Raw genomic sequence first — 23954 nt, 5'->3', positions numbered from 1 at the left:
AAAATTGAAGGAGCTGATTTTTTTTTAGCATTTTCTTTTCTCTAACTACCTTCTTGCGATTCTATATCATGTTACATGTGGCTCTATGTTAAAAACGTGCCCACATTTATGTTGATGTGGCGTTTTTTTAACATGTAATTTTTACATTCGTAAAATTATATCTTAATGTATAAAACGTATAAAAACAAACAATAAAATAATTATAGTATAATATAATATATATTATTATTATATTATATAATTACTAAAAAAAATTTACTTTTAACCATGAAAGTTGGTGTAACATGGTTCTAAAATATATATTCAAATAGGACAGTTAATAGTGGTAATTTTGATGTATCATTTTACTGCAGAAACATCAAGCATTGGTACACAATAACAAGCGTTGTGCTAGATGTGCAAAATAGATGATTAAAAATAAAACTGATTTATTTTAATTACGTCAATAGATTTATAGTAGCATTAAAAATATTTTGAAATTTCGATTGAAGATATTATTGTAAACGACCTATTTACACCTCGAATAGTTATTAATAATTATTCCTACAGTCAGAAATGGTGTCTACCTTTTTTGGTCATAATTGTATAATTTATTTAATGTTCAGGTGATAATAAATACAATTGTTTTGCATGCGGCTGTTCATTAGAATTACTTTGCTCATACGCAGAGCCGATGCAATAAGTGTGCAAGAAGTACGGCCGCATAGGGCCTCGCGCTTAATTCAACCGCAAAGGATTCAGTGGTATATTTTAGAGAAGGGTTGATTTGGGAATGAAGAAACCAAACATTTTATGATTTTGGTAGATTTTATTTTGTTGGTTGTTATTTAAAATAAATATTTGTTTTTAATACCTACTGTATGTTGAATAGTTATTTTATGGGTCTAAGACCTTAACATTTTTAGGAAGGTTGATTAGAAAAATAATATTATGTATCAAGTATGTAATTATTTAAAAAATATTAGTACCTAAATAGATACAATAAATGTCGTTTTAACTCCTGGAATACGTTGAAGTCGGTATTGTTGATGTAAGTGTTTGCACTAATATCCTGTGATTCAGGGTTTCGTATAATTGACTGAAATAGTACTTCACCGTATTGATATCATGTTACATTTTGACAGTTTTAGTGGAATTTAGAACATGGCATGCTACTTTCTGTCGTTGAACTGCGTATTTGTCATTGTACCAAATCATATTTAGATTAATCACAGTTTGCTTTTATTTTCGTTTTGATGATCTTTGTGGATTTGTGGTATTCTCATATCCTCAGTATTTATTTGTAGTTAGTTTTTTTCCCTCTTTCTGTAATATGTTACTGCTGGATGTACGGGGTTCAGAATTTTGCTATGAGCCTTAAATAGAAAATTGATGAATTTGGATACTAGAGTGTCAAAATGCTGTATCGTATCGTTCTCAGGTGGTAATTGGATAAATCTTTTGAGATCGTATTCGAATTTGTCTACCCCGTGGGTTATGTGGTTTACAGGTTTATCATTATTGTCAACGGTTTCTGACATAATATTCAAAGGGGCCTGTTCTTGCGTGTTACGTTGAGAGCAGGTGAATAAGCCATTTATTAATTTTGGTATTTTTAGTTGCGCGTGTGCACCAGAAACTCTGGAAAATTACCATTTAGGGAGATATATGATTTTTCAAAACCTCGACAAGTCACCATTGATTTTGTGGCTCTTTACACTATTGTAACTGTGTTTATGTCTGCGTTGCCTTCCGACGTGTTAGATTTCACAACCAAACTGGCACTATCATTGGGCGTACCTGACTGTTTATAAAGCTCTGTAAAGTCTAGTCTAAACCGGTCCGGTGATTTAATTAAAACCGTTCCCCTTGTCTACAAAAAAAAAAAAAAATCAGTCTGGTCCATCCGCCGTCAATTCAATAAGATAATAAAAGTCTTAATTTTGAAGGAACGGGTACAGTTTTTCTGATTTGGATAACAATAGATAACTGCGAACGGCTATCTTGTTGTATGCGCTCTACTATGCAATTTATATCTTTATTATCCTGGTAATAAAGTTTAGTACTCTTTCTTTCTGCATCATATAATTTTTGATCGTATATTTAGTCGTCCGGTGATAATACTTGAGTTCACACTCCATACACGAGTTAATATTATCACGTGACGTTCAAAATGATTGCAAAAGAATTTTACAAAATTATTTAAAACGAAGAATCAGTTACTAATTTTTTAATTACGAAAAATCTTTTAGTAAATGTAGAAAATATATTGTATAATAAATGTGATAGTGAAATGAAGTATTACATAAAAAAAGAACGCGGGAAAGAAAGGAAATTGTTGAGGTGTAAAAGGAAAGGGTGTCAAACTACTCAAAGTATAAGGTAAGAAACGCCATTTAATATTTCAGATATAATATTAATTACTTATATATTTAGAAAGGACAATAGTTTTTGGACGTACATTGACAAAAACGGCCGTAACAATAGCGGATTGAGCATCGGTGCACAACTTGAACTTGTCTATTATTGGTGTTAAAATATAAAACAGTCTACAATTATCACTTTAACCGGTACATCAGATCATAAGTACAGTGTAAGACTGGATGAACTTATGTCGTGATGTACCTGTCAGAATGTTTCAAAGTCATACTAAATTTGGAGGACTCGGAATAGTGATCCAAGTTGATGATTGCTATTTAAGAGGGACGAGGAAAAATAATAAAGGTCGATTTCGACTTGCAGATTTATCAGCTGAAAATCTAAACGTCGACAACGACTCTGATTCGAAAAATGTTAATCCTCTAGAATACGGAGCAAGAAATTATGGAAGACGACTTGATGGATCATAGGTATTCGGCTTGTGTGACAATAACGAAGGAAGATATTTTGTTGTCCAAAAAAGGGATAAAAAAACTTTGTATGAAATTATACAAAGAGAGGTTATTGTTGGGTCTACAATACATTCCGATGGCTAGTCAGGGTATAATGAACTTTCGGACCAGGGATACAATCACTACGTTGTAAACCACAGCGAAAATTTCGTAGATCCACTATCGAAGGCAAATACACAAAGGATCGAAAGTTTATGGCGGCCTCTGAGGCTAAAAATTGTGAAAAATATGTGTGGTACAACTCCAGATTTGCTTCCAAGGTATAATATTAAATATTATAATATAATAATGAAACCTAGGTATATAATAATATAATAACAATTACAGGTATCTTATTGAAACACGGTGGTGAGGTTTGAATAAAAGTGACACATTTAACGCATTTCTGAGGGACATGGCACAAGTATTTTAATATTTGTTTATTTAATTTTAATTTTTTTATATTTTTTATTTTTAATTTTTAATTTTTAATTATTTATTATTATTTTTTAGCGAAACAATGACGAACGCGTTGATTATATTATTATTCGAAACAAATAACGAGACGACGACGACGACTAACACGTTAATTGTATATAATAATTTGTAATACTTATATAATATATTACTTATTCATACAAATGTTTGCTCTTCATTAAAACCACTGTTACATCATCCTACTTATTACGAGAATATATAGTCTAAAATCTAAATATAATTGTAGCCTAGTACCTGTAACTGAGCGCATACTGCAGTCGCAATGTTGCCGGTAAAGCGCATACGACAAGATAGCCCAGCGAACTTGATAAGAACAAAAAAAAAAAAAGCTAATGCCAACCTTCAAAATTTAAATAAAATCCCAATTCCCGTTTTGTTTTCCAGCAAAAATAATTGATTTCATACCAATAGTAATTTTTCGAAAAATCTATACTGAGAATTTTGTCTTCTATAAATCTATAATGTAAGAATAACAATGGCATCGGTAGATTGAGAGTGTGGAGGTATAAATTATTATTTTTCCCCAACAAAAAATATTTGCTATAAGCCCCGCAAAGAGTAGGGACGATTCTGTCGATAGTAGGCATTTTAGCTCAAAATTATTGTACAATAATCTTCCCGTCGAAGGAAAAGTATGGTTTATAGTAACCATTATGGTTTATTTGTTAATTGTTATTTATTTAATTGTTCAACTGCCACAATTTTTCTATGTGTTCTCTTTTTAAAAAGCAGAGCTTCTGCATTCACTGATACTCCAAACGGTTACTTTAATTGGAAACACCTAAGCCCTAATTAATTGCTTCATGAAAATGCATTTCTTTACCCACAATGTTATATCGAATAGAAAGAATTAGAAAATCGCATTAAAAAAAGAAAAACAATCTATCTTGTTTGATACACTGTAAGACGTAGGTATATTTTATTAGTTAAAAGAAACCTTTTTTATCTGTGTTGGTAGGAACAAATCGAAATATTTTTTCAAATTTTGCTATAATTTTCAAAGTGATATTTTCGTTTATTTTCTTGTACTTTTCAAATTATTTATGTATTTCAATAATAATATTATTGTTTTTATTTAAATTATTTTGAATTATATTGATCCTAGTTATCAATGCATCTTTTACACTGTTACTAATACCGGTCTGAAACATTTTTTTTAAAATTAAGAGTTCTATTTTTAACTCAGATTCATAGAAGCTATACGTTGTACACAAGCATTTATATCAATCATTTTATAATAATTAATAGCTTGTCTTGGTGAATTTTCTTCGCATACCTTACACATTATTCATCTTATTCCTTACCTTATTCACGTACCTTACACAATATCTGTAGGATTTCAAGAAAATTTTCAGAGAAACTTTTTGCAATATCTTTAACCTATAATTATAAAAGTAGTGTATATAACTAATTTTTAAATATTCTTCAACACTAATAATCTGGTAGTTGATTCCCTTCTTCTAGTTTATTATAAATTTTGAAATTATAGAACTTCTTGGAAGTTTTGAAAAGTATACTTAATTTTGTTATAATCAAAAGATTTTTAAATTTTAAATCACTAACCTATTATTTTAAACAGACTCATTAATCTTTTTTTTTTTTTCAAAATTATTGTGCATTTAACCATAGTCTTAACAATAGCATAATTATTTTTAGTGATTATAAAAATAAATTTATTCCAACAATTAAGCCTAAAACTTCATTAAAAACATTGAGACAACAATAAATTCAAAGTTTCGTGTGTATTAATTTCAGAAAGAATCATATAAACGATCTTAAAATTTTAAGAACAGAACGTATGGCTTCTATTCTCCAGTTCCAATGAATATCACTTAGTGATTTTAATGTTTTCTCAACTACATTTTTTGATAGTTCGACAGTTAATTCTTTTACATTTTTAAATACAACATATATTTTTTAATATGTTTTTATATAGATACAATTATAAATGGTTGTTAAAATACTAAAATAATTTTCTTTTTTTTATCTTATTTTGAGCACCACTGCAGTACCCTCTCATTAAAGTCCCCCCCCTCATAACACTGATCTCTTATAAAATTTATGTTAAGACCAGATAACTAATCCATCAATTTTATAAATTTTTTTGGAGTAAATTATTATTCTATCAGTTAGAAAATTATTGGCAAATCATTTTTGACAATTTGATGTAGCCTGTCCACTTTGCAATATTTATATGAAAATTCTATAATCATTAAACAAATAGTAAGCAAATTGTGAAAAAATCGTATAATTTCCAATAAGATATTACCATAGATACAATTTACCAATCAATAAGAAAAAAAATTCTAAACTACGTTAAGAACAATTGAATACACGCTTTATTACATTATAAACCACCCTTAAATTGCATTTAATAACTTTCAGTCATGAAAAAATTGTTCCAATATATTGCATTATTTTTATATTGAGAAAGCATAAATTATGAGGAATTAAATTCTAAAAATAAAAATCAATATAACATTTTAATATTATCTCACCCATTCAGTTAACGTAATGAAAGATAGAAATGGGGTGGCGAGAATTTTTTTTCAATTTTACTAGAAATATTTTAGTATGGATTTAAAGAATTTTTGTAAAAATCGATGGAGCCTTGAAATATGTGGGCGTTCAAGAAGTTAGATAACTGAATTGATAACTGTCTGATTATCGGTTATAATTTATTTTGTACTAGAAACTTATTTAACTTCAGAACATAGTTATGTAATAAATTTTAAAAATCAGTATTTATTGTTTAAAATAATATTTATATTATATTGATGAGTGCTTCAATGGTTCGTACATTTTATGATTAATAGGATTGATAAAAGTCTATAAATGTATTATTCGTAACTTTAAAAAAATAATAATTACTATAATACTTAACAATTGCAAAATAAACCTTACTTTATGATAATAATAATAATATTATAGTTAACAATAGTAATACAATAATATAACATTATAAAAACAAAAATAGATATTTGGTAAACGTCAAAACGCAAAAACAGTGTTTTAGTGGTAAATTAACTGATACGCAACGGTTTAGCTTGTACAACGCAATACTATTAACAAAATAAAAGAAAAAAAAATAGGAAATGTACAAAGTGTAAAAAGTGTCATGTATTTTAATCCGAAGATAGTAACTCTTGTTCCAGATTCGACGGAATTTTTCCACTATTGCCCGACTCGAATCCACCGTCGTTGCTCGATGCATAATCGTTCTCGCCATGTTCAGGATCATCAAAACTAGAAAGTACCATATGTGAATATGGATTAAACGGTGGCCGAATAACTAAATGTATTACAAGGGCGGAACTATTATTTTATCGGCTATCGACCGAACGATAAGTAAACTGCAGTAATAAAGCATAATGATAATAAAAGAACACTATTGAACAATTGTATTGTTTTCAATAATTCCCATAATACTTGGGCACCATAATAGATTAGGAAAAATATTATGCATAATGTTACAATACGATTCTAATGATTAATTGCCTTACGTAAATGGTTTTTGTTCTCCTCTCATCTCACATATAACATTTGTCAATGCCATTATGTAGTTCTTCGCCAATGTCAATGTCTCCAACTTGGACAGTTTACGTCCCATTTTCACATGCGGAACCACTTCGCGTAATTTCTATAACGTAATTAAAAATCTTCATATTATTATAAACATATGGACATCTCAATACAAATAAAACAAAAACTGTAATAAGCCTTTTCAACAGTAATAATCATTGATTAACATTTTATTTTAAAATATTAATTAGGCACTTTAATCATAGTTAACAAGTTCTACGTCTGCATAAAAACATGATTTATTGCTTTTATAGCTGAAAATATTGTTATGCATGTCGAACAACACCCAGCTAATGCGTGTTAAAATTTAACATGCAATTTTTTATCAAACGTTTAATTCGTATGTATAATAAGTTAATAAATAAAATATTTTTCGTTGCACAAGTTCAAGTATAAATTAAATCGAATAAATCCGTACTCTCAAAATGAACGAATATTGTCTATGTTTTATGCTTATGAATTCAATATTTCAAAATCAATAATGGTCTTTAATACCGGTTTTTATTTTTATTACTCAAAGAGGCTGGAACGAAGCATGTTGTGGCAAGAATAGCTAGAATACCCATTTTTCGTTCATCAATTTTTTTTATTAAAATGCCCTGGGGCTTTATATTATATTATTATTTAATCGACCCAAAAGTCTTAATAAATATGTTTAACAACTGTATATACTTGTATACTATACATTAATATATACAGTACACATTGATGGAGTTGCACTTCCAATGAAGTGGCTCCTACCTTTATTTACATTTTTAAACTAAGTCATACAATTTCAGACGCTTAAGACGTATAATGCCCCTGGAGTTGTCCAGTAAATAGATGGCCATCGTATTGACATGGTGATCTCGGTGATGTGCATCGTTTCATTCAAACCGGTAGGCTGCAGTGATAGTCCGAAGAGTGATGTTTTGACATCGTTTTATTGTATCAACGTTATAGTTACTAACATAACCCCATAGTTGAATGCCATAGGTCGAGATTGGTTTTATAATGGCTACGTATAGTAGACGTTTATCTTCTATAGTTAACTTGAAGTGGAGTCCTACTAATCAGTAGAGCTTTTGTATTTTTTTTTCAATTTGCAATTAATTTTGCCACACATGATGTTTCCAGTTTAAATGAGAGTCAAGGTCCATTCCAAGGTATTTTCTGAATCTTTTTGGGGAATTGTTATTTGATTCAATAATACTTGAATGTTTTCGGTCTTGCATAACGTATAGTGAACATATGATACTAATATATCCTATTTATCACTATTTATCCTAAACTTCCAACGTATTGCCAAGGTAAAGATGAACGTCGAAGAGAAGAGAAGAAGAGGAAGACCAAAAAAGATATGGTTGGATACAATTGAGAGAATGATATGAGGGCTGTTAGTGTGTTCGTAAGGAATGTAGAAAATCTGGACGAGTGGAGGTTTACGATAAAAGTAACCGACCCTAAATAGTTTAGAGAAGAAAAAACAATCTAAATATATTTATATGCTATACTAATTAAATAGGTATTTTTGATTTTTGATAAATTAAAAAAATTAAATGTCTTACGGTTCTTTATTCTACAATCAGTTTTGTAACACTGAGTGAAAATGACCTCTTGCTACGCGAAATACTTTGTTGGATCCTTGTAATATTGAAATAGGCAATCAAATATCGTTTCATACATTTAAGTAGTGTTTTACATAATAAACATTAACTTTATGAAATACTAAATGTCATTATTTATTACGACACAAAACTATTATTATTATTATTATCATAAAAATAAAAACTTACTATCAAAAGTAAGTATATAAACTTCCTTAACAGTTGATAATAAACTTACTAGTTGACAGCTGTTAATGCATCATAAACTGTTCATTGTGATTATAGGACACGATATAAGGTCACAGATATTGTGTATGTTATTGACTCGTTAAACAAAATAAATCGCATATACTGCGGTTTATTATTACGCAATTACACAAGGTGACATAATAATATAATATTAATGTGTAAAAATATAATATTAACAAATTTTAATATATTTTTATAATTATTATTTAATAATTCAAATGAATTGCGTACAAATTAAGTTTAATCTGCTCTACGAAAAGATTATTTTCTGTTGGCTCATTTCTATATTTTTAAATTATTATTTTCAATCACTAGATATATTCTGTGGTTGAAAATATTGTTAAAAATACACCAAGTTTGGTTTATTTATTTATTTTTTTCTTTAATTTTTTTTATAGGTATTTATTATATGTTTTGATTTCATCAAAAGGATTTATTGAAGAAAATCATATTGAAGGTTCATCTTCTCATAACGTATTTAATCCAAATCTGAGCTGGTTATAATTGTTCAAATACTATTGATGAATGTTTCATTTAATCACGTAATCAAAGTCTTTATGATTAATACTATTGTGCAATATCCGAAAACCCGTACGTTTGAATAAATAAAAATAAATTTATTACATAAAAATAAATATAAATAAAATATTTCGTATTGAAAAATGTTTTTTTTCCATAAAACACGTTCTTTTAATTCTAAGAAATATTATTTGATTCTATACGAAGAAAAGGTATCAAAACTAAAAATATGTTACATTTTTCGCTTAAAGTAAAAAAAGAATGCTCAACGTTATCCACACAAGCCCTTCAAATTTTAACGTCTTATATTAACATAACCGTGTGGAAAAAATTTTTTTGACTTATTATATAAGTTAAATAAATATAGAAATCAATTGAACATAAAGGACAACTTAAGAGACTTAAAGTTACCAATATGGAGTCCGATATTGACGTCTTCTTTCATGCAAATAACATCAATCGTCACATTAAGTTACTTCATTTTTTTTCAAATTTACATTAAAGGATTCTCATTCATAATCGTAATTAAACGAATTAATAAATAGCAATAAAAATAATAACTATTTAATTTAATGTTATTTTTATATGTATTAAATGCTTACATTTTAATATTTTAATAATAAATAGATTCATGTAATATATGATAATATTAATACCTATATAATTTATAATAATTTACTAATTTTGTAAAAAAACGTTTATGTATTTAATTTGATAATAACTAAAAACAAAAAAAAAAAAGTTATTAGATCAAATGATACGTAAAAAAATTTCGAAATGTGTAAGTAGAACCCGAATATAAAAAGGTTGGGAACCACTGCCTTAAAAGCCTTCCTGACCAAATATTTTATTTAAAATAATATTTATTTAATATACTTGTGTTATTATGTGTGTATATTTAAAAAGCTGTTATTTTTTTATAAGTTTATGCAATACGTATATTTGACGATAAATTAATGATACTATCGAAATACTTCAATTTCACTTCGTAGAAAATAATATTAATATTGTTGAATGAACGATTCGAAACCCTCCGGGTGGATTTGAAATTAAATCAAACTAAGTCGCAAGAATCCGAAATTACTGTATTGAAACAAATTGAATTCGAAGGCAATGACCCAATTCACTCGGTTCAATTATTTCAAACACTTTTTGAACACGCGCATGATATAATGTGACACGGCATGTACACCGAACGATTACACGTGATTACGCACATTTAATTACAAAAGTTTGATAACCAATTAAAGGAAAACATTTTCAAAACTGTCGAACTTTATGCTACCGTAGTACGAATATTTAATATATTCATATTTTCTACGTGACCACTTTTAAAGTTTCTTTGGGCCTATATAACACCATCTTCGGTTATAATACCTGCGCATACTATTTTTTCTAAGGTACCCGTATTGTAGCTATCTCTATGTAAATCTCTAGGGAAATACTGATTTCAAACCACTTTTCCGTTAAACGTGTTACAATACTATTTATTGATAGTGAAGCCTCTCTTTCACTCGCAATTACAATATTACTCTCCATGATTCTTAGCTTTAAATTATCGATGCTAAGTCATTACCCGGTCTTCGTAACGCGTTATATATTAAAATATAGTATCGTAACATTACTGCGTATAATGTAAAACAAGTAAACGTGAAATGTGCAAACGAATAAAATTTGTTCCACGAGTTACATATATATACAGATTCTCAAGGTTTAAACAATCATTTGACTAATTATTTGGATATTATGTGGTTTTCTGTGTTTACTCGATAAAATTATACATTATTATGGTGATGTTTAGTTTAAGGATTAAGGTGGAGAATAATATTGCACTACATATCCTATAAATGATAGAACGTAAAAATAATGTGTTGAGATTTCAAAAATATTATTGCTAGATAACAGGCGACTGGTTTTAATTTAGAAAACAATATTTTACAAATAAGAATATCATATGTTTTGCGTTAATGCGATAGTTACCTATAGCCAAACAGTGTTTGTAAATACACTACCTACTTGAAACTGATATTTAATGATTTACATATGTTTCGTTACTATTCAATATTTGCTTTGCTGGTTTCTTGTGCCCTGTGATTTTATAACTCGTTAAATCCAAATAAATGATATTTCTATTATACGAAAACACATCTCTATTGCCTGGAATTCGAAGAGAGAAAAACGTCTACTCCAACATCATACACAATACCTAATTTAGCTAATTATACGTTTTACACAAACGCCGATCAATTCAGTCATTGTTTCAACTGTTTTCGATCACGAAAGTTGTGTTGTATAGTACTTAGATAACTTATAGAGCTACATGACTAGATAGTGTACTCGGTATATAACTAAAGTGCGGGTTTCATAGGCTTATACTTTATTGTTCAGTACGTTTCTAGGTTAACGGTTGAAAGCTCATATAGGTCAGTCGACTGCGATGTTTAACGAAAAATAAAAATAAAATAAAAAAAATAAACAAGAAAGCACAACGAGGATATAACTGATTTTTTTATAATTTCGCACGCTTTTTTTTTTGTTTATTATCCCACTCGAGCGCATCATTACAATCACACCTCATTAGTTATGACCCGTGACAATAGGCCTACGTTTCGAAAAATATCATTATGATACGATAATTTCTCTGTACCCACGTCGTACGCACAACGCGCGCATGTGATCGCGTTACAAGCCCGTTCGTTTTCGTATTTTTCGTGTTCAAATTTTGTCCGACGGTTTCAGACGGTTATCATGCGCGTACCTACGTAAAAATGTTATCTTTTACTTATCGCGTACCTCAAAAGCGTCGTTTAAGGAGTGCATGCGCAACCTTTCGCGTTCGTTGCTCTCCAGTCTTCGCATGTTCCGGTCCTTGGCCGACAGCGATTCCACCGACCGCCTTTGCCGGATGCTCCTGCGACATCTCCTCGTGTTGGACGTGACTGTCGTGCCGTCGTCCTCGTCCACGCTCGTCTGCCGTTTTCGCTTTCCTGCCAGAGGTCTTCGCGATTTCTCGTCCGAACTTTCGGAATCACCTGCGACAAACCCAAATGTTTACAAAAACACCCACTTATCAACTACCGTAAACACCAATCAACGCTATTAGAGCACGTACGTGTTCAAGTCGGATCAATTAGTGCTACGGAAAAACATTTATTTATCTAAATCTTTGAAGACCCCAAGTAAGTTATGCATCAAGTTGTATTTATTACGATAGGATTTCATAGCATGGATCAAATCAATTACTTCATATAATTTTTTTGAATTTTTTTTTTTATTTAAGTTATGAATCAGAAAAATTGTGTACATGCATATAAAAGCTATGCTATGGAGGTTGTATTCAAGTACGTTTGTCGGGTATGGTGGTACGAAGAAATTACTACTTATCTTACTCAGGAGCTCTGAACAGCGTAGCTTACCATTGATATAGACGTTCGTTCAATATAATTATTTAAACGCGAAAAAGCGTATTCATACCGTGCGTCCGTAATAACACAGTGACATACTTTTAACGTTATCGTCGTCGTCTTCGGACGCATTATTGTTGTCCGGTAGGTAAAACGAACCGTCCTCTGTGCTGGGCGATCTCGAATGGTCAGTAGTGGAGACGTCGAAAGATCGGCCGCGAAGTTGTAGTCCGTCCAACATGTCTTCTTCTGAACAGAGATCTCTGGTACTTAGCATAGAAGTCGAATACCTGAAACACAGCGTTGTATAATGTACGATAACGCGTATTATGAATTATATGCGTATCATCTACGAGCACGTAGCATGCGACCATTTCATTAACTGAATATTTATTCCTATTAAAAGCGTCCCGCAGAAAATAGTTTTTTTATTTTCAACGGCTGCTATAGAAAAACGTCAACAAAAGTATCGGTCGAACATTATTGTTGGCGATCACCATTCGGTTCCCGGTTCAAATGTTAACCAATTGGACCTACTGAAGAATTTACTTAGAACACGTACTATTAGCACGTACTACTTAGCAGCACGTGTTCGGTGAAGCCAAAGTTTGAGTAAATGGATGTAAAAAAAAATAATTGTGTTGAAAACCACAGTTAATCGGTTAAACCGATTAATCGGTTAAACCCTCGCCGAGTTCGTGATCTCCTTCTGATCTTAATCATTGAACAACGCTTTAAGTGACTATTACGATTGTTGTAATATTATTTTTGTGTTGGAAAATTACACAAATCACAACATAGTTAACCCGTTGCGACGGTTGTCGATCATATCTTCCGATGATTGTCGTTTGCACAAGAGAACGTATTATGAACGTAGTATATCAAACAATTGGTTTCATTTAATTCATTTTTAATATTTTTAATTTTGTTTTTAACTGAAATACAATTACGAAATTATGTCACAGTGAAATGTCTAACTGATCTTTCAGCTTTTATCAGTTCCTTGACGAAGCTCGAATTTGAACTCACATTCCTATATGTAAGACTTGATTTGGTGACTTACTTATAATATCACTTAAAATAACAGATAAACTATAATCCGGTACCTATATTATTCAAGATAAATTACAGTTTAAAGATAGGTATTACTTGTTTTCGATATAAATAGCACGATGTAATAAAATATAATATTTTTTTACGTTGTATTGTCTTAGTATTTAGATTTTATGACTCAAATATGTAATAGGTACTAAATTACATCTTGCACATCATAGGTATCGGAGCATAATATTAATTATAAAGACTGTGGTTATCTATTACAGCGTAACCTTCGTAATAAAATGTTAAGTATACTTTTTTGATTATAATTTATTAAAAACCATTAATTTCTATAAATAGAGAAAAACTATACCTACACCATAAAATATTCAAAACATAATTTGAACAAGGTAAGAAGGATAGGATCGAAAAGTCTTCTAAGTATATCATGTAAATCTAAAAATAGAAAATAAATATTTATTCATATTTATTGGATTTTTTTTTTTTTTTTTGTTAGCATTTTTATTGGATATTTAGTATAATAATTTTTATACAACTAATTATGATTACTGGTTGATTATAGCTAATAATAATTATTATCAAAATCGCTATTTGAATAATTATACGGTTAAAACATCTAAAATACAAATGTGCGAATGCAACAGATTATTAAATATATTAATTTTTTCTTTTTTTTAAACTATTTAAACGATTGATAAAAACGTTTAAAACCATAAAACTTAATTTTTAGGTACTTACATAAACTATCTATAATCTGTAGTTCAATTATAACATATTTTTTATTGCATTTCCTTGTATTATATTGAATGAATCAAGGACGAAATATCAACTATTACCATTCATATTTTTATTATTGTATAATCAAGTATTCACAGTGAACCACTGGAACATGTGAATCCGACTTTTATCGATGAAATATTGTATTGATTTCTATGTGAAAAGTATGAATTTATATGATTATTATATTTCGTTGGAGATTTCATGTTCGAGATGATTTGCGTTCACGTCATTTTTAATATTTTTTTTATTCGTGTGCAAATATTTATTTTTTTAGTGTATTGTATATGTTTATGTGTTGCATTACAATATTATACCAATTAATATTTTACAAATGCGTTTTTGAAATCTATATCGACTGTAAAAATAAAATACGTTAAAAATGAGTGTATACGTCAAACGTATTTAATGAATTAAATAAGACCACGATAATATTTACTATTTATTTCTAGATTACAAACCATTCACGTAGTACAGCAGTATTACAGCATTCTTATAGAAGTCGAAAATTTTTTCTTCGTTTGTGAATAAAATCAGAAGGGACACCGTGAACAATGCATCTTAAATGATTCGATATGAAATATTTTATACGAATAAAAATAAAAATAAATTAACCCGATGTACCGTTCGTGATATACGCTTAAGAGCAAGGCCGGATTAAAGGGGGGTCTAGCCGGAATGGCAGCCCCGGGGCCTTCTCGAGTACCCAAGTAAAAGAGGCCCAAACAGTTTTAAGCCGATACACATTTTTATCATACTAAAATTAGTAGTTTTATAGACATATATTTTATATACCTATTAATTTTTAATTTTATAATGCAACTGACAGTTTGTAGAATAGTTAAAAAGCAATTTATTTGTCTGCGAGCGTAGCGAGCGGCTTTGCAAAGCATGTTTTGTCAAAAGGGCCTATATAAAATTTCAGCCTTATGGCCCAGTAGAGATGCTTAATCTGAGCCTTGCTTGAGAGTGTTTATCGTCGTACATTTCGAATTCATCTGACTCGAGTAGATAATAATGATATGACCGTTAACCTCATAATATACGTTAATAATTATTTGCCATAATCAATGCGGTGTAACTATAATCGTTATCTATATCGTTATTCTTACAATCCAATTTAAATATTTGTTAATGTATAGTCAAGTATATATAATACGTCGTAATATTACAACGGTACCTATATATTATCCGAAAAAAAGTTGATATTGAGAGACGACGATTAAAATTTTTATGGCCGAAAGAACATGAAAGTTTCAGTATTTGACGTAAAATCGAATTATTTGAAACCGTAAGTAATCATCAAACACTTCCGTTCGCACGACCCGGCAATATGCGCATATACGTGCAATTATAAAGCGTTTTTGGTTACACCGTGCGCACGTATCGGCGGGTAAGTGCCTCCAACACGGTATGCGCTATCAACGTGTTCATTAACCTGAAATTGAAATATTAAAATTCGGTATCAACGCGCAAACCACCGACGGTTGTTTTGTATGCAAATGTAACTCGGTGGAAGTTTAAGAGTTCCGCTCGCCCCGATTATAACCGTACGGCAGTCACTCTATATGTATCTACGTTTGTACAAACACATGCACGCAGATAAGAGTTACTTTTTAAGGGGTCAAACAACTGCTCGTATGCAAACGATTCGTTATGGTCTTCGCGTTTCGAAAAACTTTGCCGCGTACGTCGTGATCGGTGTACGATACGACGTACCGAGTGCCGGCCGAACTCCCTGGTGTGAATCGCGCAGAAAATGTCACCGCGATTGACGCTACATCGACATATCGTATTGGTACTGTTGAAACGCGCGTCGCGCCGAGTAAAAACGATTTGCAATAAATGCACGAAACGAGAAAAATATCGAGTGAAAAAACGCTTATTGCGGAAATGTGTTTTTTCATTGTTTTTTTTTTTTCGCGGAATAGAACGTTCGATATTTACGATTTAGAAACGGCCGGGAAACGATTCGACCGATTTTGAACGCTTTCCCTTTAGTATCCATTCGAAGACGTGTAATCGACTAACCTAAAATCAAAGACCGACAGTAAATTGAGTTTTTTTCCTGTATAAACACTAATGTTCACGTACCGTTGAAAACGCGTTTCTCAACAACTGAACTTGTTACAAAATTGCTTACCAATAAGTGGTAATGACTAATGAATAGGAAAAATAAAAAAGTAAAACAATAACGCCAATTGCAACGCACATTTCGATGGCAGAAATCGAAAGTTTTAATTTTTAATTTTCCCGATAAATTTGGCAAAATATGCGTTGCTTTCTAAAATCTAATTAAAAGTACTATAAGTATTATATACTATATTATATATTAATCACATTAACGTGTAGACCAGTGGTTCCCAAACTGTGCACCACGGTGGCTAAGGGGCACCACGAGCACTTTCTAAGGGCACCGTGGTTTACGGTTCATAACAAATAGTTTAAAATGTTTAGATTTTTTTCCCCTAATTGTTTTCGTAAAAACTTTATAGCAAATAATGAAATATTTTCTATTGTATATTCGGACATTCTCATTTTAACCTTACAATATTTTTAATAATAGTTAAAATAATGATAACAATAATTTTTATTTATTTAATTTTTAAGTTTAAAAATTCATTAATTCATAATTAAGTTAAATTTTAATAGAATTAATAAAATTAACTATCAATGAGTATTTTTTTTGTCCTGTCTTTCATGTTGTTCACAGCAGGGCACCGTGGCTAAATTGAGTAAAAAAAAAAGCACCGCAGAAAAAAAAAGTTTGAGAATCACTGGTATTGACGAATGGCAGACAATGGATAAAATAGATTACGATGAATACCTGTTAAAATACATTGTATCGTTTGTAACGGTTATAACCCATGGTTTTAGATATTCTGAACGAGAATTTAATTTAATTTCAACAAGAAAATTACGTACTCGTTAAACGGCTCTCTAAAAAATAAAATTGTACATCCTCCAGAAGAAAAGAAAAATTAAAAATGCCAACTTTGGCTGGTGAATGATTAATTATTGGTATCTAATACCATCGATTTATGATTTACAGAAATATTTCGATACTCGTGAGTACGATCAAGATTTTACACTGGACGCCAACATCAAAATAAATATGGATATTTTTTCGGTTGAAAAATCAGTTTCTTAAAAAAAAACCTACTACTAACATGGGCATTTTAGTTTTAAATTGAAAAACTAGAAGAGCGATTGTTTGACAGTAATCATTTTTGAACTACATAAATTTATATGTCTGTGTAAAATATTGTCTTTTAAAACTTGAGACGATTTTTCGACTATAATACTTACTGTCAAAGCTTTTTGCCGTACATAACAATCTTCGGTTTTAATTAAATTTCAAAACATACACACTACATTCGAGTATTTTGTTATCAACAGTTAATAAACACTTGTTGTTTTGAACGGACTTATTGATGTTTGTCGTTTTATAATTGTTTATTTATATATGTAATACGTGTACACACATGTCATATTATTGAAATTTAAAATACTAACTTTTTTTAGAATACAAAAAAGGTTATAGTGGTCGCTAATTTTAAAGTTAGTGTTATGCTCAGTTCTCATCCTACATCTTGAACTAACGTTTAGTGATAGTAGATTTGATTTATTTCCACGCACGGACAATCGTTTTTGTCATTATTATCTAAAAATATTGCAATCCAATAGTTTGCACTTAGAAAACTGATCGGAAATAAAAAGTATTTAAGCGCCTAACCAATCCGAGTACATGGTAGTAATAATGATTTACACGCGACGCGTTTATCTGTTGCGTTGTATTTCGTTTGTTCGATATTATTATAGGTATGCTGTGTGTTCGACACGTGTACCGTTGTTTCGATAAAACCATATGGGCATCACACGAGCTTGCACGACCTTGCTTTGACCCGGCGCAACGCGCGAAAAAATGAAACCTATAACGATAATATTTAAAAGATCGTACGTATGTGTTTGTTAACGTATAAATAATAATAACAAATAATTATAGAAAGTGATTTACGGCAGAAGGTTGCAAAACGACAAATAAAGACCGGCTAACTACAACTATCAAGGGAACACTTCAAAACAAAATCACCCGCGTGATTGATTACTAAACACACGGCACTGGCCGACGTAGTAACACACCGTCGGCGTGTAAACAACAGTACAATCGTATTTATCGTACAGAAATGTTATGACATATGTAACGTAGGCATAGCAGTATACGCCGTTCTATGATCACTGCAAACAACACATTACATTAAAAACATATTTTCGTGATCGTCGGGAACGAGTGTATGGACACAATAATATAATACGCATTTGAATACGCGGTGTCGGACCGAATGCATCGATACTATACAATATGAGCGGCATAACAACACTTACCGAAATAAATCAATCCTTACGAATTATTTATGTTCTTAACATTTATTTATTTATTCATTATGCGTTACATAGTACTAGCTTATCAGGCTTCGTCTGAGAGATCGAAACGATGCGAATAAAAAAAATTTAGACCGAAAAACTCTAGGTGTGTACACAGGAAAAACAAACAACAGTCCCTCGACATTTCAAATGAATCGGTAGATATGGTTGTACACCTATCAGTGAGTGGACGGTGTTTGAATTTTATACTTAGATGAATATAGATTTTCTATTACGAAATTATTCAAAATATTTGGTGAATAATATTACTAAACCAATTATTTATCGTTTGATTTTATCCGATGAGCTTTTAGTGACCGTAGGTCGCTTATTTCACGTCGCCATTAACGAGTAGAGTCCGTCAATGGCGTGTTTAGTATTGCAATAGTATACCGAACGGCGGCGTGACGTCGCGGCGAACGTTAAGTAACCAAACTCAGACGATTGTCTCGAAAAGAAAACGAAAACATGTGTAAAGTCTAAATTAGCTATAAATGTTCCGAAACACAATATGTTTTACAGGCGTTCCGCGCAATAATTAAAGATTATTGTTGCCCGTACAGTGAAATCTGTCCAAGACGAGTTCTGTGCCCCTGGACAATGCAATATAATAATCAGTCGTCTTGTGAACTTTATTTCTTTGATTCTATCACAATTTACAATAATATAGACATTCGACTGGATTAGCCGTTCGGATGTGTGTCTAAAACGGAATATTTCTTTGATCCTATGTTAAACAATATCGGAGATATTATTTCGATTTTCAAGTAACGATTAGTTGAATTTAATTTAAATTTCGTCAAAAACAGATTAAATCTCGTAAATTTAAATTTCAACATACTATAACTTTTCCAATTTTGTAGTTATAAAAAAACTTTATATACAAAAATTGTTTAAAAAAAATACTCTACCCGAATATATAAAAAAAATATGGTATTGCCATTTAAAAAAAAAGTAAGTTATTAGTAAGTAATTTATTTGAAATTGTGTACTTTGGTACTCCCTTTCATATCCCGAAAACCTGGTTTAGAAATACAAAGTCATCCAACTGAAATATTTAGTGGTACCTTTTAGCGTGAACAAACTTTATAGTTATAATACAGTTATCTTTACGCCTAGTAATGTGGGATTTAAGTTTAAATAATAATGAACGGAAAAGTCAGAAAGTCAGAAAAGAAAAAAAGAAAAATAGTCAGAAACGAATACAAATGTTGGGCGGTTTTTTTTTTTTTTTACTTCTTGAAGGCATGTTTCATTTTTTTATTTTTTTTTTTTCGAATCAATTCAGTGTATAAAACAGATCCAAAATGTAATATGTACATTATATTTAAATAAGTACACTAATGTCCGGGAAAAATACGTGCAATAAGCGGTTTGACGATCTTCTCTCCGGGTTCCGAGACGAGTGAAGTTTACGCTGATCCGAACATGTCGTATCCGGTTGGTCACCAACCGTTTATCGTAAACTCAACCGAAACACTCACAACTTGTTGCTTTTTAAATTTTTAAAATTTATTCTGCAGAGCTTGTCGAGTTAGGACACGACACGACGTGGATCAGTAAGAATATACCTTAAAAAACACCGCACTTCCGTCAAAGTCCGTATCGGGCGGATTACCAGCAGTGAATATATTATAAAATTTAATATTTTAATGATGGATGGAAAAAAAAAAAGGAAAACGTCACGTTTTGCTTAGCGGTCCGTGTGCATATTGTAATTTTAAAATACGATATTATACAGTGGCTGACGCAGATGATTTACGGGTGCGGTATAAATGTGACGCAGTATAAATTTAATACAAATTTATATAAAATATACGTGCATATGTATTATGCACAACGCGGATATAACTGCGTTTATTATTACAACATTTCACGCGTCGTCGTGCTTCTGCGGTTTGACATTTTTAGGTGCACCCCTCCGTCCGGCGACCATAATTCTTGTCGGTCAGCTCGTAAATCCTTTCGGGGAAAACGAGTGGCGCGCGCGATATTATTATTACAATACACATTAATACACACAGACGTATACATAAAATCGTGCCCACATTGAGCAAGTAGTAGGTACAGCATATCGCGCCCTGTATTTATCGGATTCTAAAATGGATACGGAAAATTGCGCTCATAGTGCAGTCGGGTAGTGATAACTCAAACTTCGATTACCCAAAAAATTTGACTACTCGATTTTTTTTTTTTATATCCCTAGAAACACTCAATGTATTATGAGTACTGTTAATTCGAATATAAAATTATGATAAATAGCTTAGTCAAGGTATGCCTGGTTATTTTCGTAAGCATATTATGTTTTATCTACTCGACTGTGATATAAAAACAAGATCTCGAACAATACACATATCTAAGTCAATTTCTAGCTATATTTTACTGTATAACCTAACAGGAAATATTTTGAACGACTCGATACACTTAAAATGTACCCGACCGTATTATTGAAAAGAAAAAGAAAACAATCTTTTGGGAAATAGCGATAATCGCCTACTCGTGGTGTCCTCTGAGCAATGCTAAATGGCCATCATAAAAACAATACATCTGCCGGGCTCCCAACTTGCCAATGTATGCTTGGAATTTATCGGGTGCAATTTACAATGTTGTCCCTTCGTCGAGCGCAACTCACGTTTGCCCGTAAAATCTATACGCTCACACACAGGCACGCGTGCGTGTATACGAGGAACGCGCAAACCGGTCAGCGACCTTAGAGAGCTTCATTTGAATTTGTGTTCAACACACGTTAGAATACGTGTGTGCTGCCCACGCACTCATGACGCGCCGTCCGTCTAACCTACCCCGTTACCCCGTAAATCACCAAGCGGCATGGCGTTAATCACTTGCCACCGATCGACGCGATAATGTTTTAAAACTACCCCCGCGCTCGCACACGCGGCTGTCAAGATCGCAGAACACTAACCTAACCTAGGGGGACGCAATAGGGTTTTTAGCACCCCTGAGTTCAAATATAGTACTTTTGTTATTTTTCTTTCAGATCTATATAATCTATAGTAATTACAGTTGAGTACCGTTTTATTTTATTTTCAACAAATTTCAGCACCCCCAATGTTTGGGCCCATGACGCCGGGCCGCGATTTGATAACGTTAATACAACAATAACTACGGGGATTTGCAACCCGCGTACCTGAGTCGTCTTGACGTGTCCGCTTCGGGCTTGTTCTGCTTACGTTTATAGCGTTCTATTAAAACTTCGGACGCGGCGGAGGCGGATGTCTGCGCGATTCTTGCGATCCATGCACGCGTGATGGGACCTGGGCACAGCGACAGCAGCGGCCACAATATCGAATTCAATGCGAAAACGAACGCACGAATACGGTATGATTGACGGAATCAGATGTTCGTACGGTAAACGATCGTGTCATTTGTCGGTGAACACGTTTTAAAGTACGGGTAAAACGCGCGCGCGCGCGGTATGGACGAAGGCGAAACTGCACCACTCGCGTGCACGGAAACGCGCGCGTATATGACGACGAGCTGAATTTTTATTTATCGTTGTTTTCTTTTTTTCTTCTATTTGTTTTTCTTTTTTTTTTTTTTTTTCCCTATTATTTTTTTTTGGCGTTTCGTCGTCGTTGTGTTGTGGGTCGTGTAGGTGGCGGAGGGGTGTACGAGGAGACGGAGCCCGGTAGGAGGACGAGGAGTAGAAATCTGATGTTTTTGGGGGGGGTGGGAGAGAAGGAGGAGGAATTAAATGAACCGGCGGGCGACTACCGTGTGCCCGACGGCTGCAGCGCTCGCAACAACAGTAAAAATAATAGTAACGCTCGTTGAACACTTTCTTTCTGCCGCCACATATTCTTACATTGTTAAAAACATACCTGTTCCTACACTATCACCGCATTATCTTCGTAATGTATTATAATAATGTGATATTGTATACATGTGTGTATGTGTGTGTGTGTGTGTGTGTGTGTGTGTGTTGCACTCACGATATTATAAACGCATATAGTAGGAGTCAGTCCACCACGGCTGTCCCGTAGTGACTTCGAAACGGTTTTGGTATCGTCGAAATATGCGCTTATCATTATTATTATTATTTTTTTTTTCAAGTTATTAACACCTCAAAGGAGTGATGAGTACAGTTGTTTTCTGCAGTACGATTACCCAGAAAACAGCATAGAATTATAAATATTTAAAAATACAAATAATAGGTACACTTAAATACGATGTAGGATTAGTTGGTTACAAGAATTGTTAGTTCAATTATAATAATCGTTATTATATTTTTTAATTCTAGTTGTAAATCGGAAAATAAATCAAAGCAGCTGAGTACATTGTTACGTTAAAAAGTTACCGATTTATCGATATTTATAATAGAAAAATATTGTTATTGTAACAAATTTATCCTATACGAATGGAATATTTCGGCGATATTTTTGACAATATTATAATGAAGCATTTATTGCGTAATTGTCATGCCTATGAAACGGCTTATATGTCCCAAGAAAGTAGATAACTTACACAATGTTTTATTTTAATATCCCACTAATATTCCAAAATAACATTATGTGCGTATACCACAGTATAGCATTCTGTATTCAATATTCTACATTTTGACACATTTTAACGTGCGCAATGTACAGAGATATAATATGACCTGTGAAATAATAGTTTTTAAAACTGTAATATTTATTGGAAAATAATTAATTATTCGTTGATTATTGAAATAAAAATATAAAAAAATAATAATAAACCATTAATTTATGCTTAAAACGTACAACACTCTACAATAAGTATACTGTTCAATTAGTAACGTTATGATTAGAAAAAAAACAAAATTTTATGGTTTGGTTTAAAAATATCGGTTGTATCTAGATTCGAACAAGTTTTACTATTTCATATTCACTAGAACACCTATGTATAAAAAACAATCACACCCATTTTTCAATCAAATAAAAAACATATGTGTTGTGTGTACCAACAGTCTACAGCGAATTCGTATGGTTAAATTATAATTGGCGGTTTTAAATGCCTATGACTTT

At 31.5% G+C, this 23954-nt stretch overlaps 1 protein-coding gene and 1 pseudogene across 1 annotated transcript; one reads left to right on the top strand and one right to left on the bottom strand.

The window, feature by feature from the left end:
• Positions 1-267: 267 nt before the first annotated feature.
• On the top strand, positions 268-3282 carry LOC112682430 (annotated as a pseudogene).
• A 2987-nt stretch (positions 3283-6269) lies between these two features.
• On the bottom strand, positions 6270-22448 carry LOC112682450 (protein dimmed-like). The gene is made up of 5 exons (XM_025553058.1): positions 22097-22448; positions 12787-12977; positions 12077-12315; positions 6851-6987; positions 6270-6593 (listed from the first exon to the last, which is right to left on the bottom strand). Exons 2-5 carry the CDS (start codon positions 12962-12964, stop codon positions 6473-6475), a joined length of 675 nt encoding a protein of 224 aa, XP_025408843.1. The 5' UTR covers positions 12965-12977; positions 22097-22448; the 3' UTR covers positions 6270-6472.
• Positions 22449-23954: the final 1506 nt, after the last annotated feature.

The sequence above is a fragment of the Sipha flava genome, unplaced genomic scaffold, assembly GCF_003268045.1.
Source record: "Sipha flava isolate LNK unplaced genomic scaffold, YSA_version1 203_pilon_pilon, whole genome shotgun sequence".
NCBI classification, from domain to species: Eukaryota; Metazoa; Arthropoda; class Insecta; order Hemiptera; family Aphididae; genus Sipha; species Sipha flava.
This window is presented reverse-complemented; position numbering and strand designations above follow the sequence as displayed.

Excerpts from the sequence above, each read along its gene's own strand:
- LOC112682450 (XM_025553058.1), bottom strand. The coding sequence starts at position 12,964 with ATGCTAAGTACCAGAGATCTCTGTTCAGAAGAAGACATGTTGGACGGA. Across the intron at positions 6,988-12,076 it reads CCTTAAACGACGCTTTTGAG|AAATTACGCGAAGTGGTTCC; the intron begins GTACGCGATAAG and ends ATTACGTTATAG. Across the intron at positions 6,594-6,850 it reads GGAGAACAAAAACCATTTAC|TTTTGATGATCCTGAACATG; the intron begins GTAAGGCAATTA and ends GGTACTTTCTAG.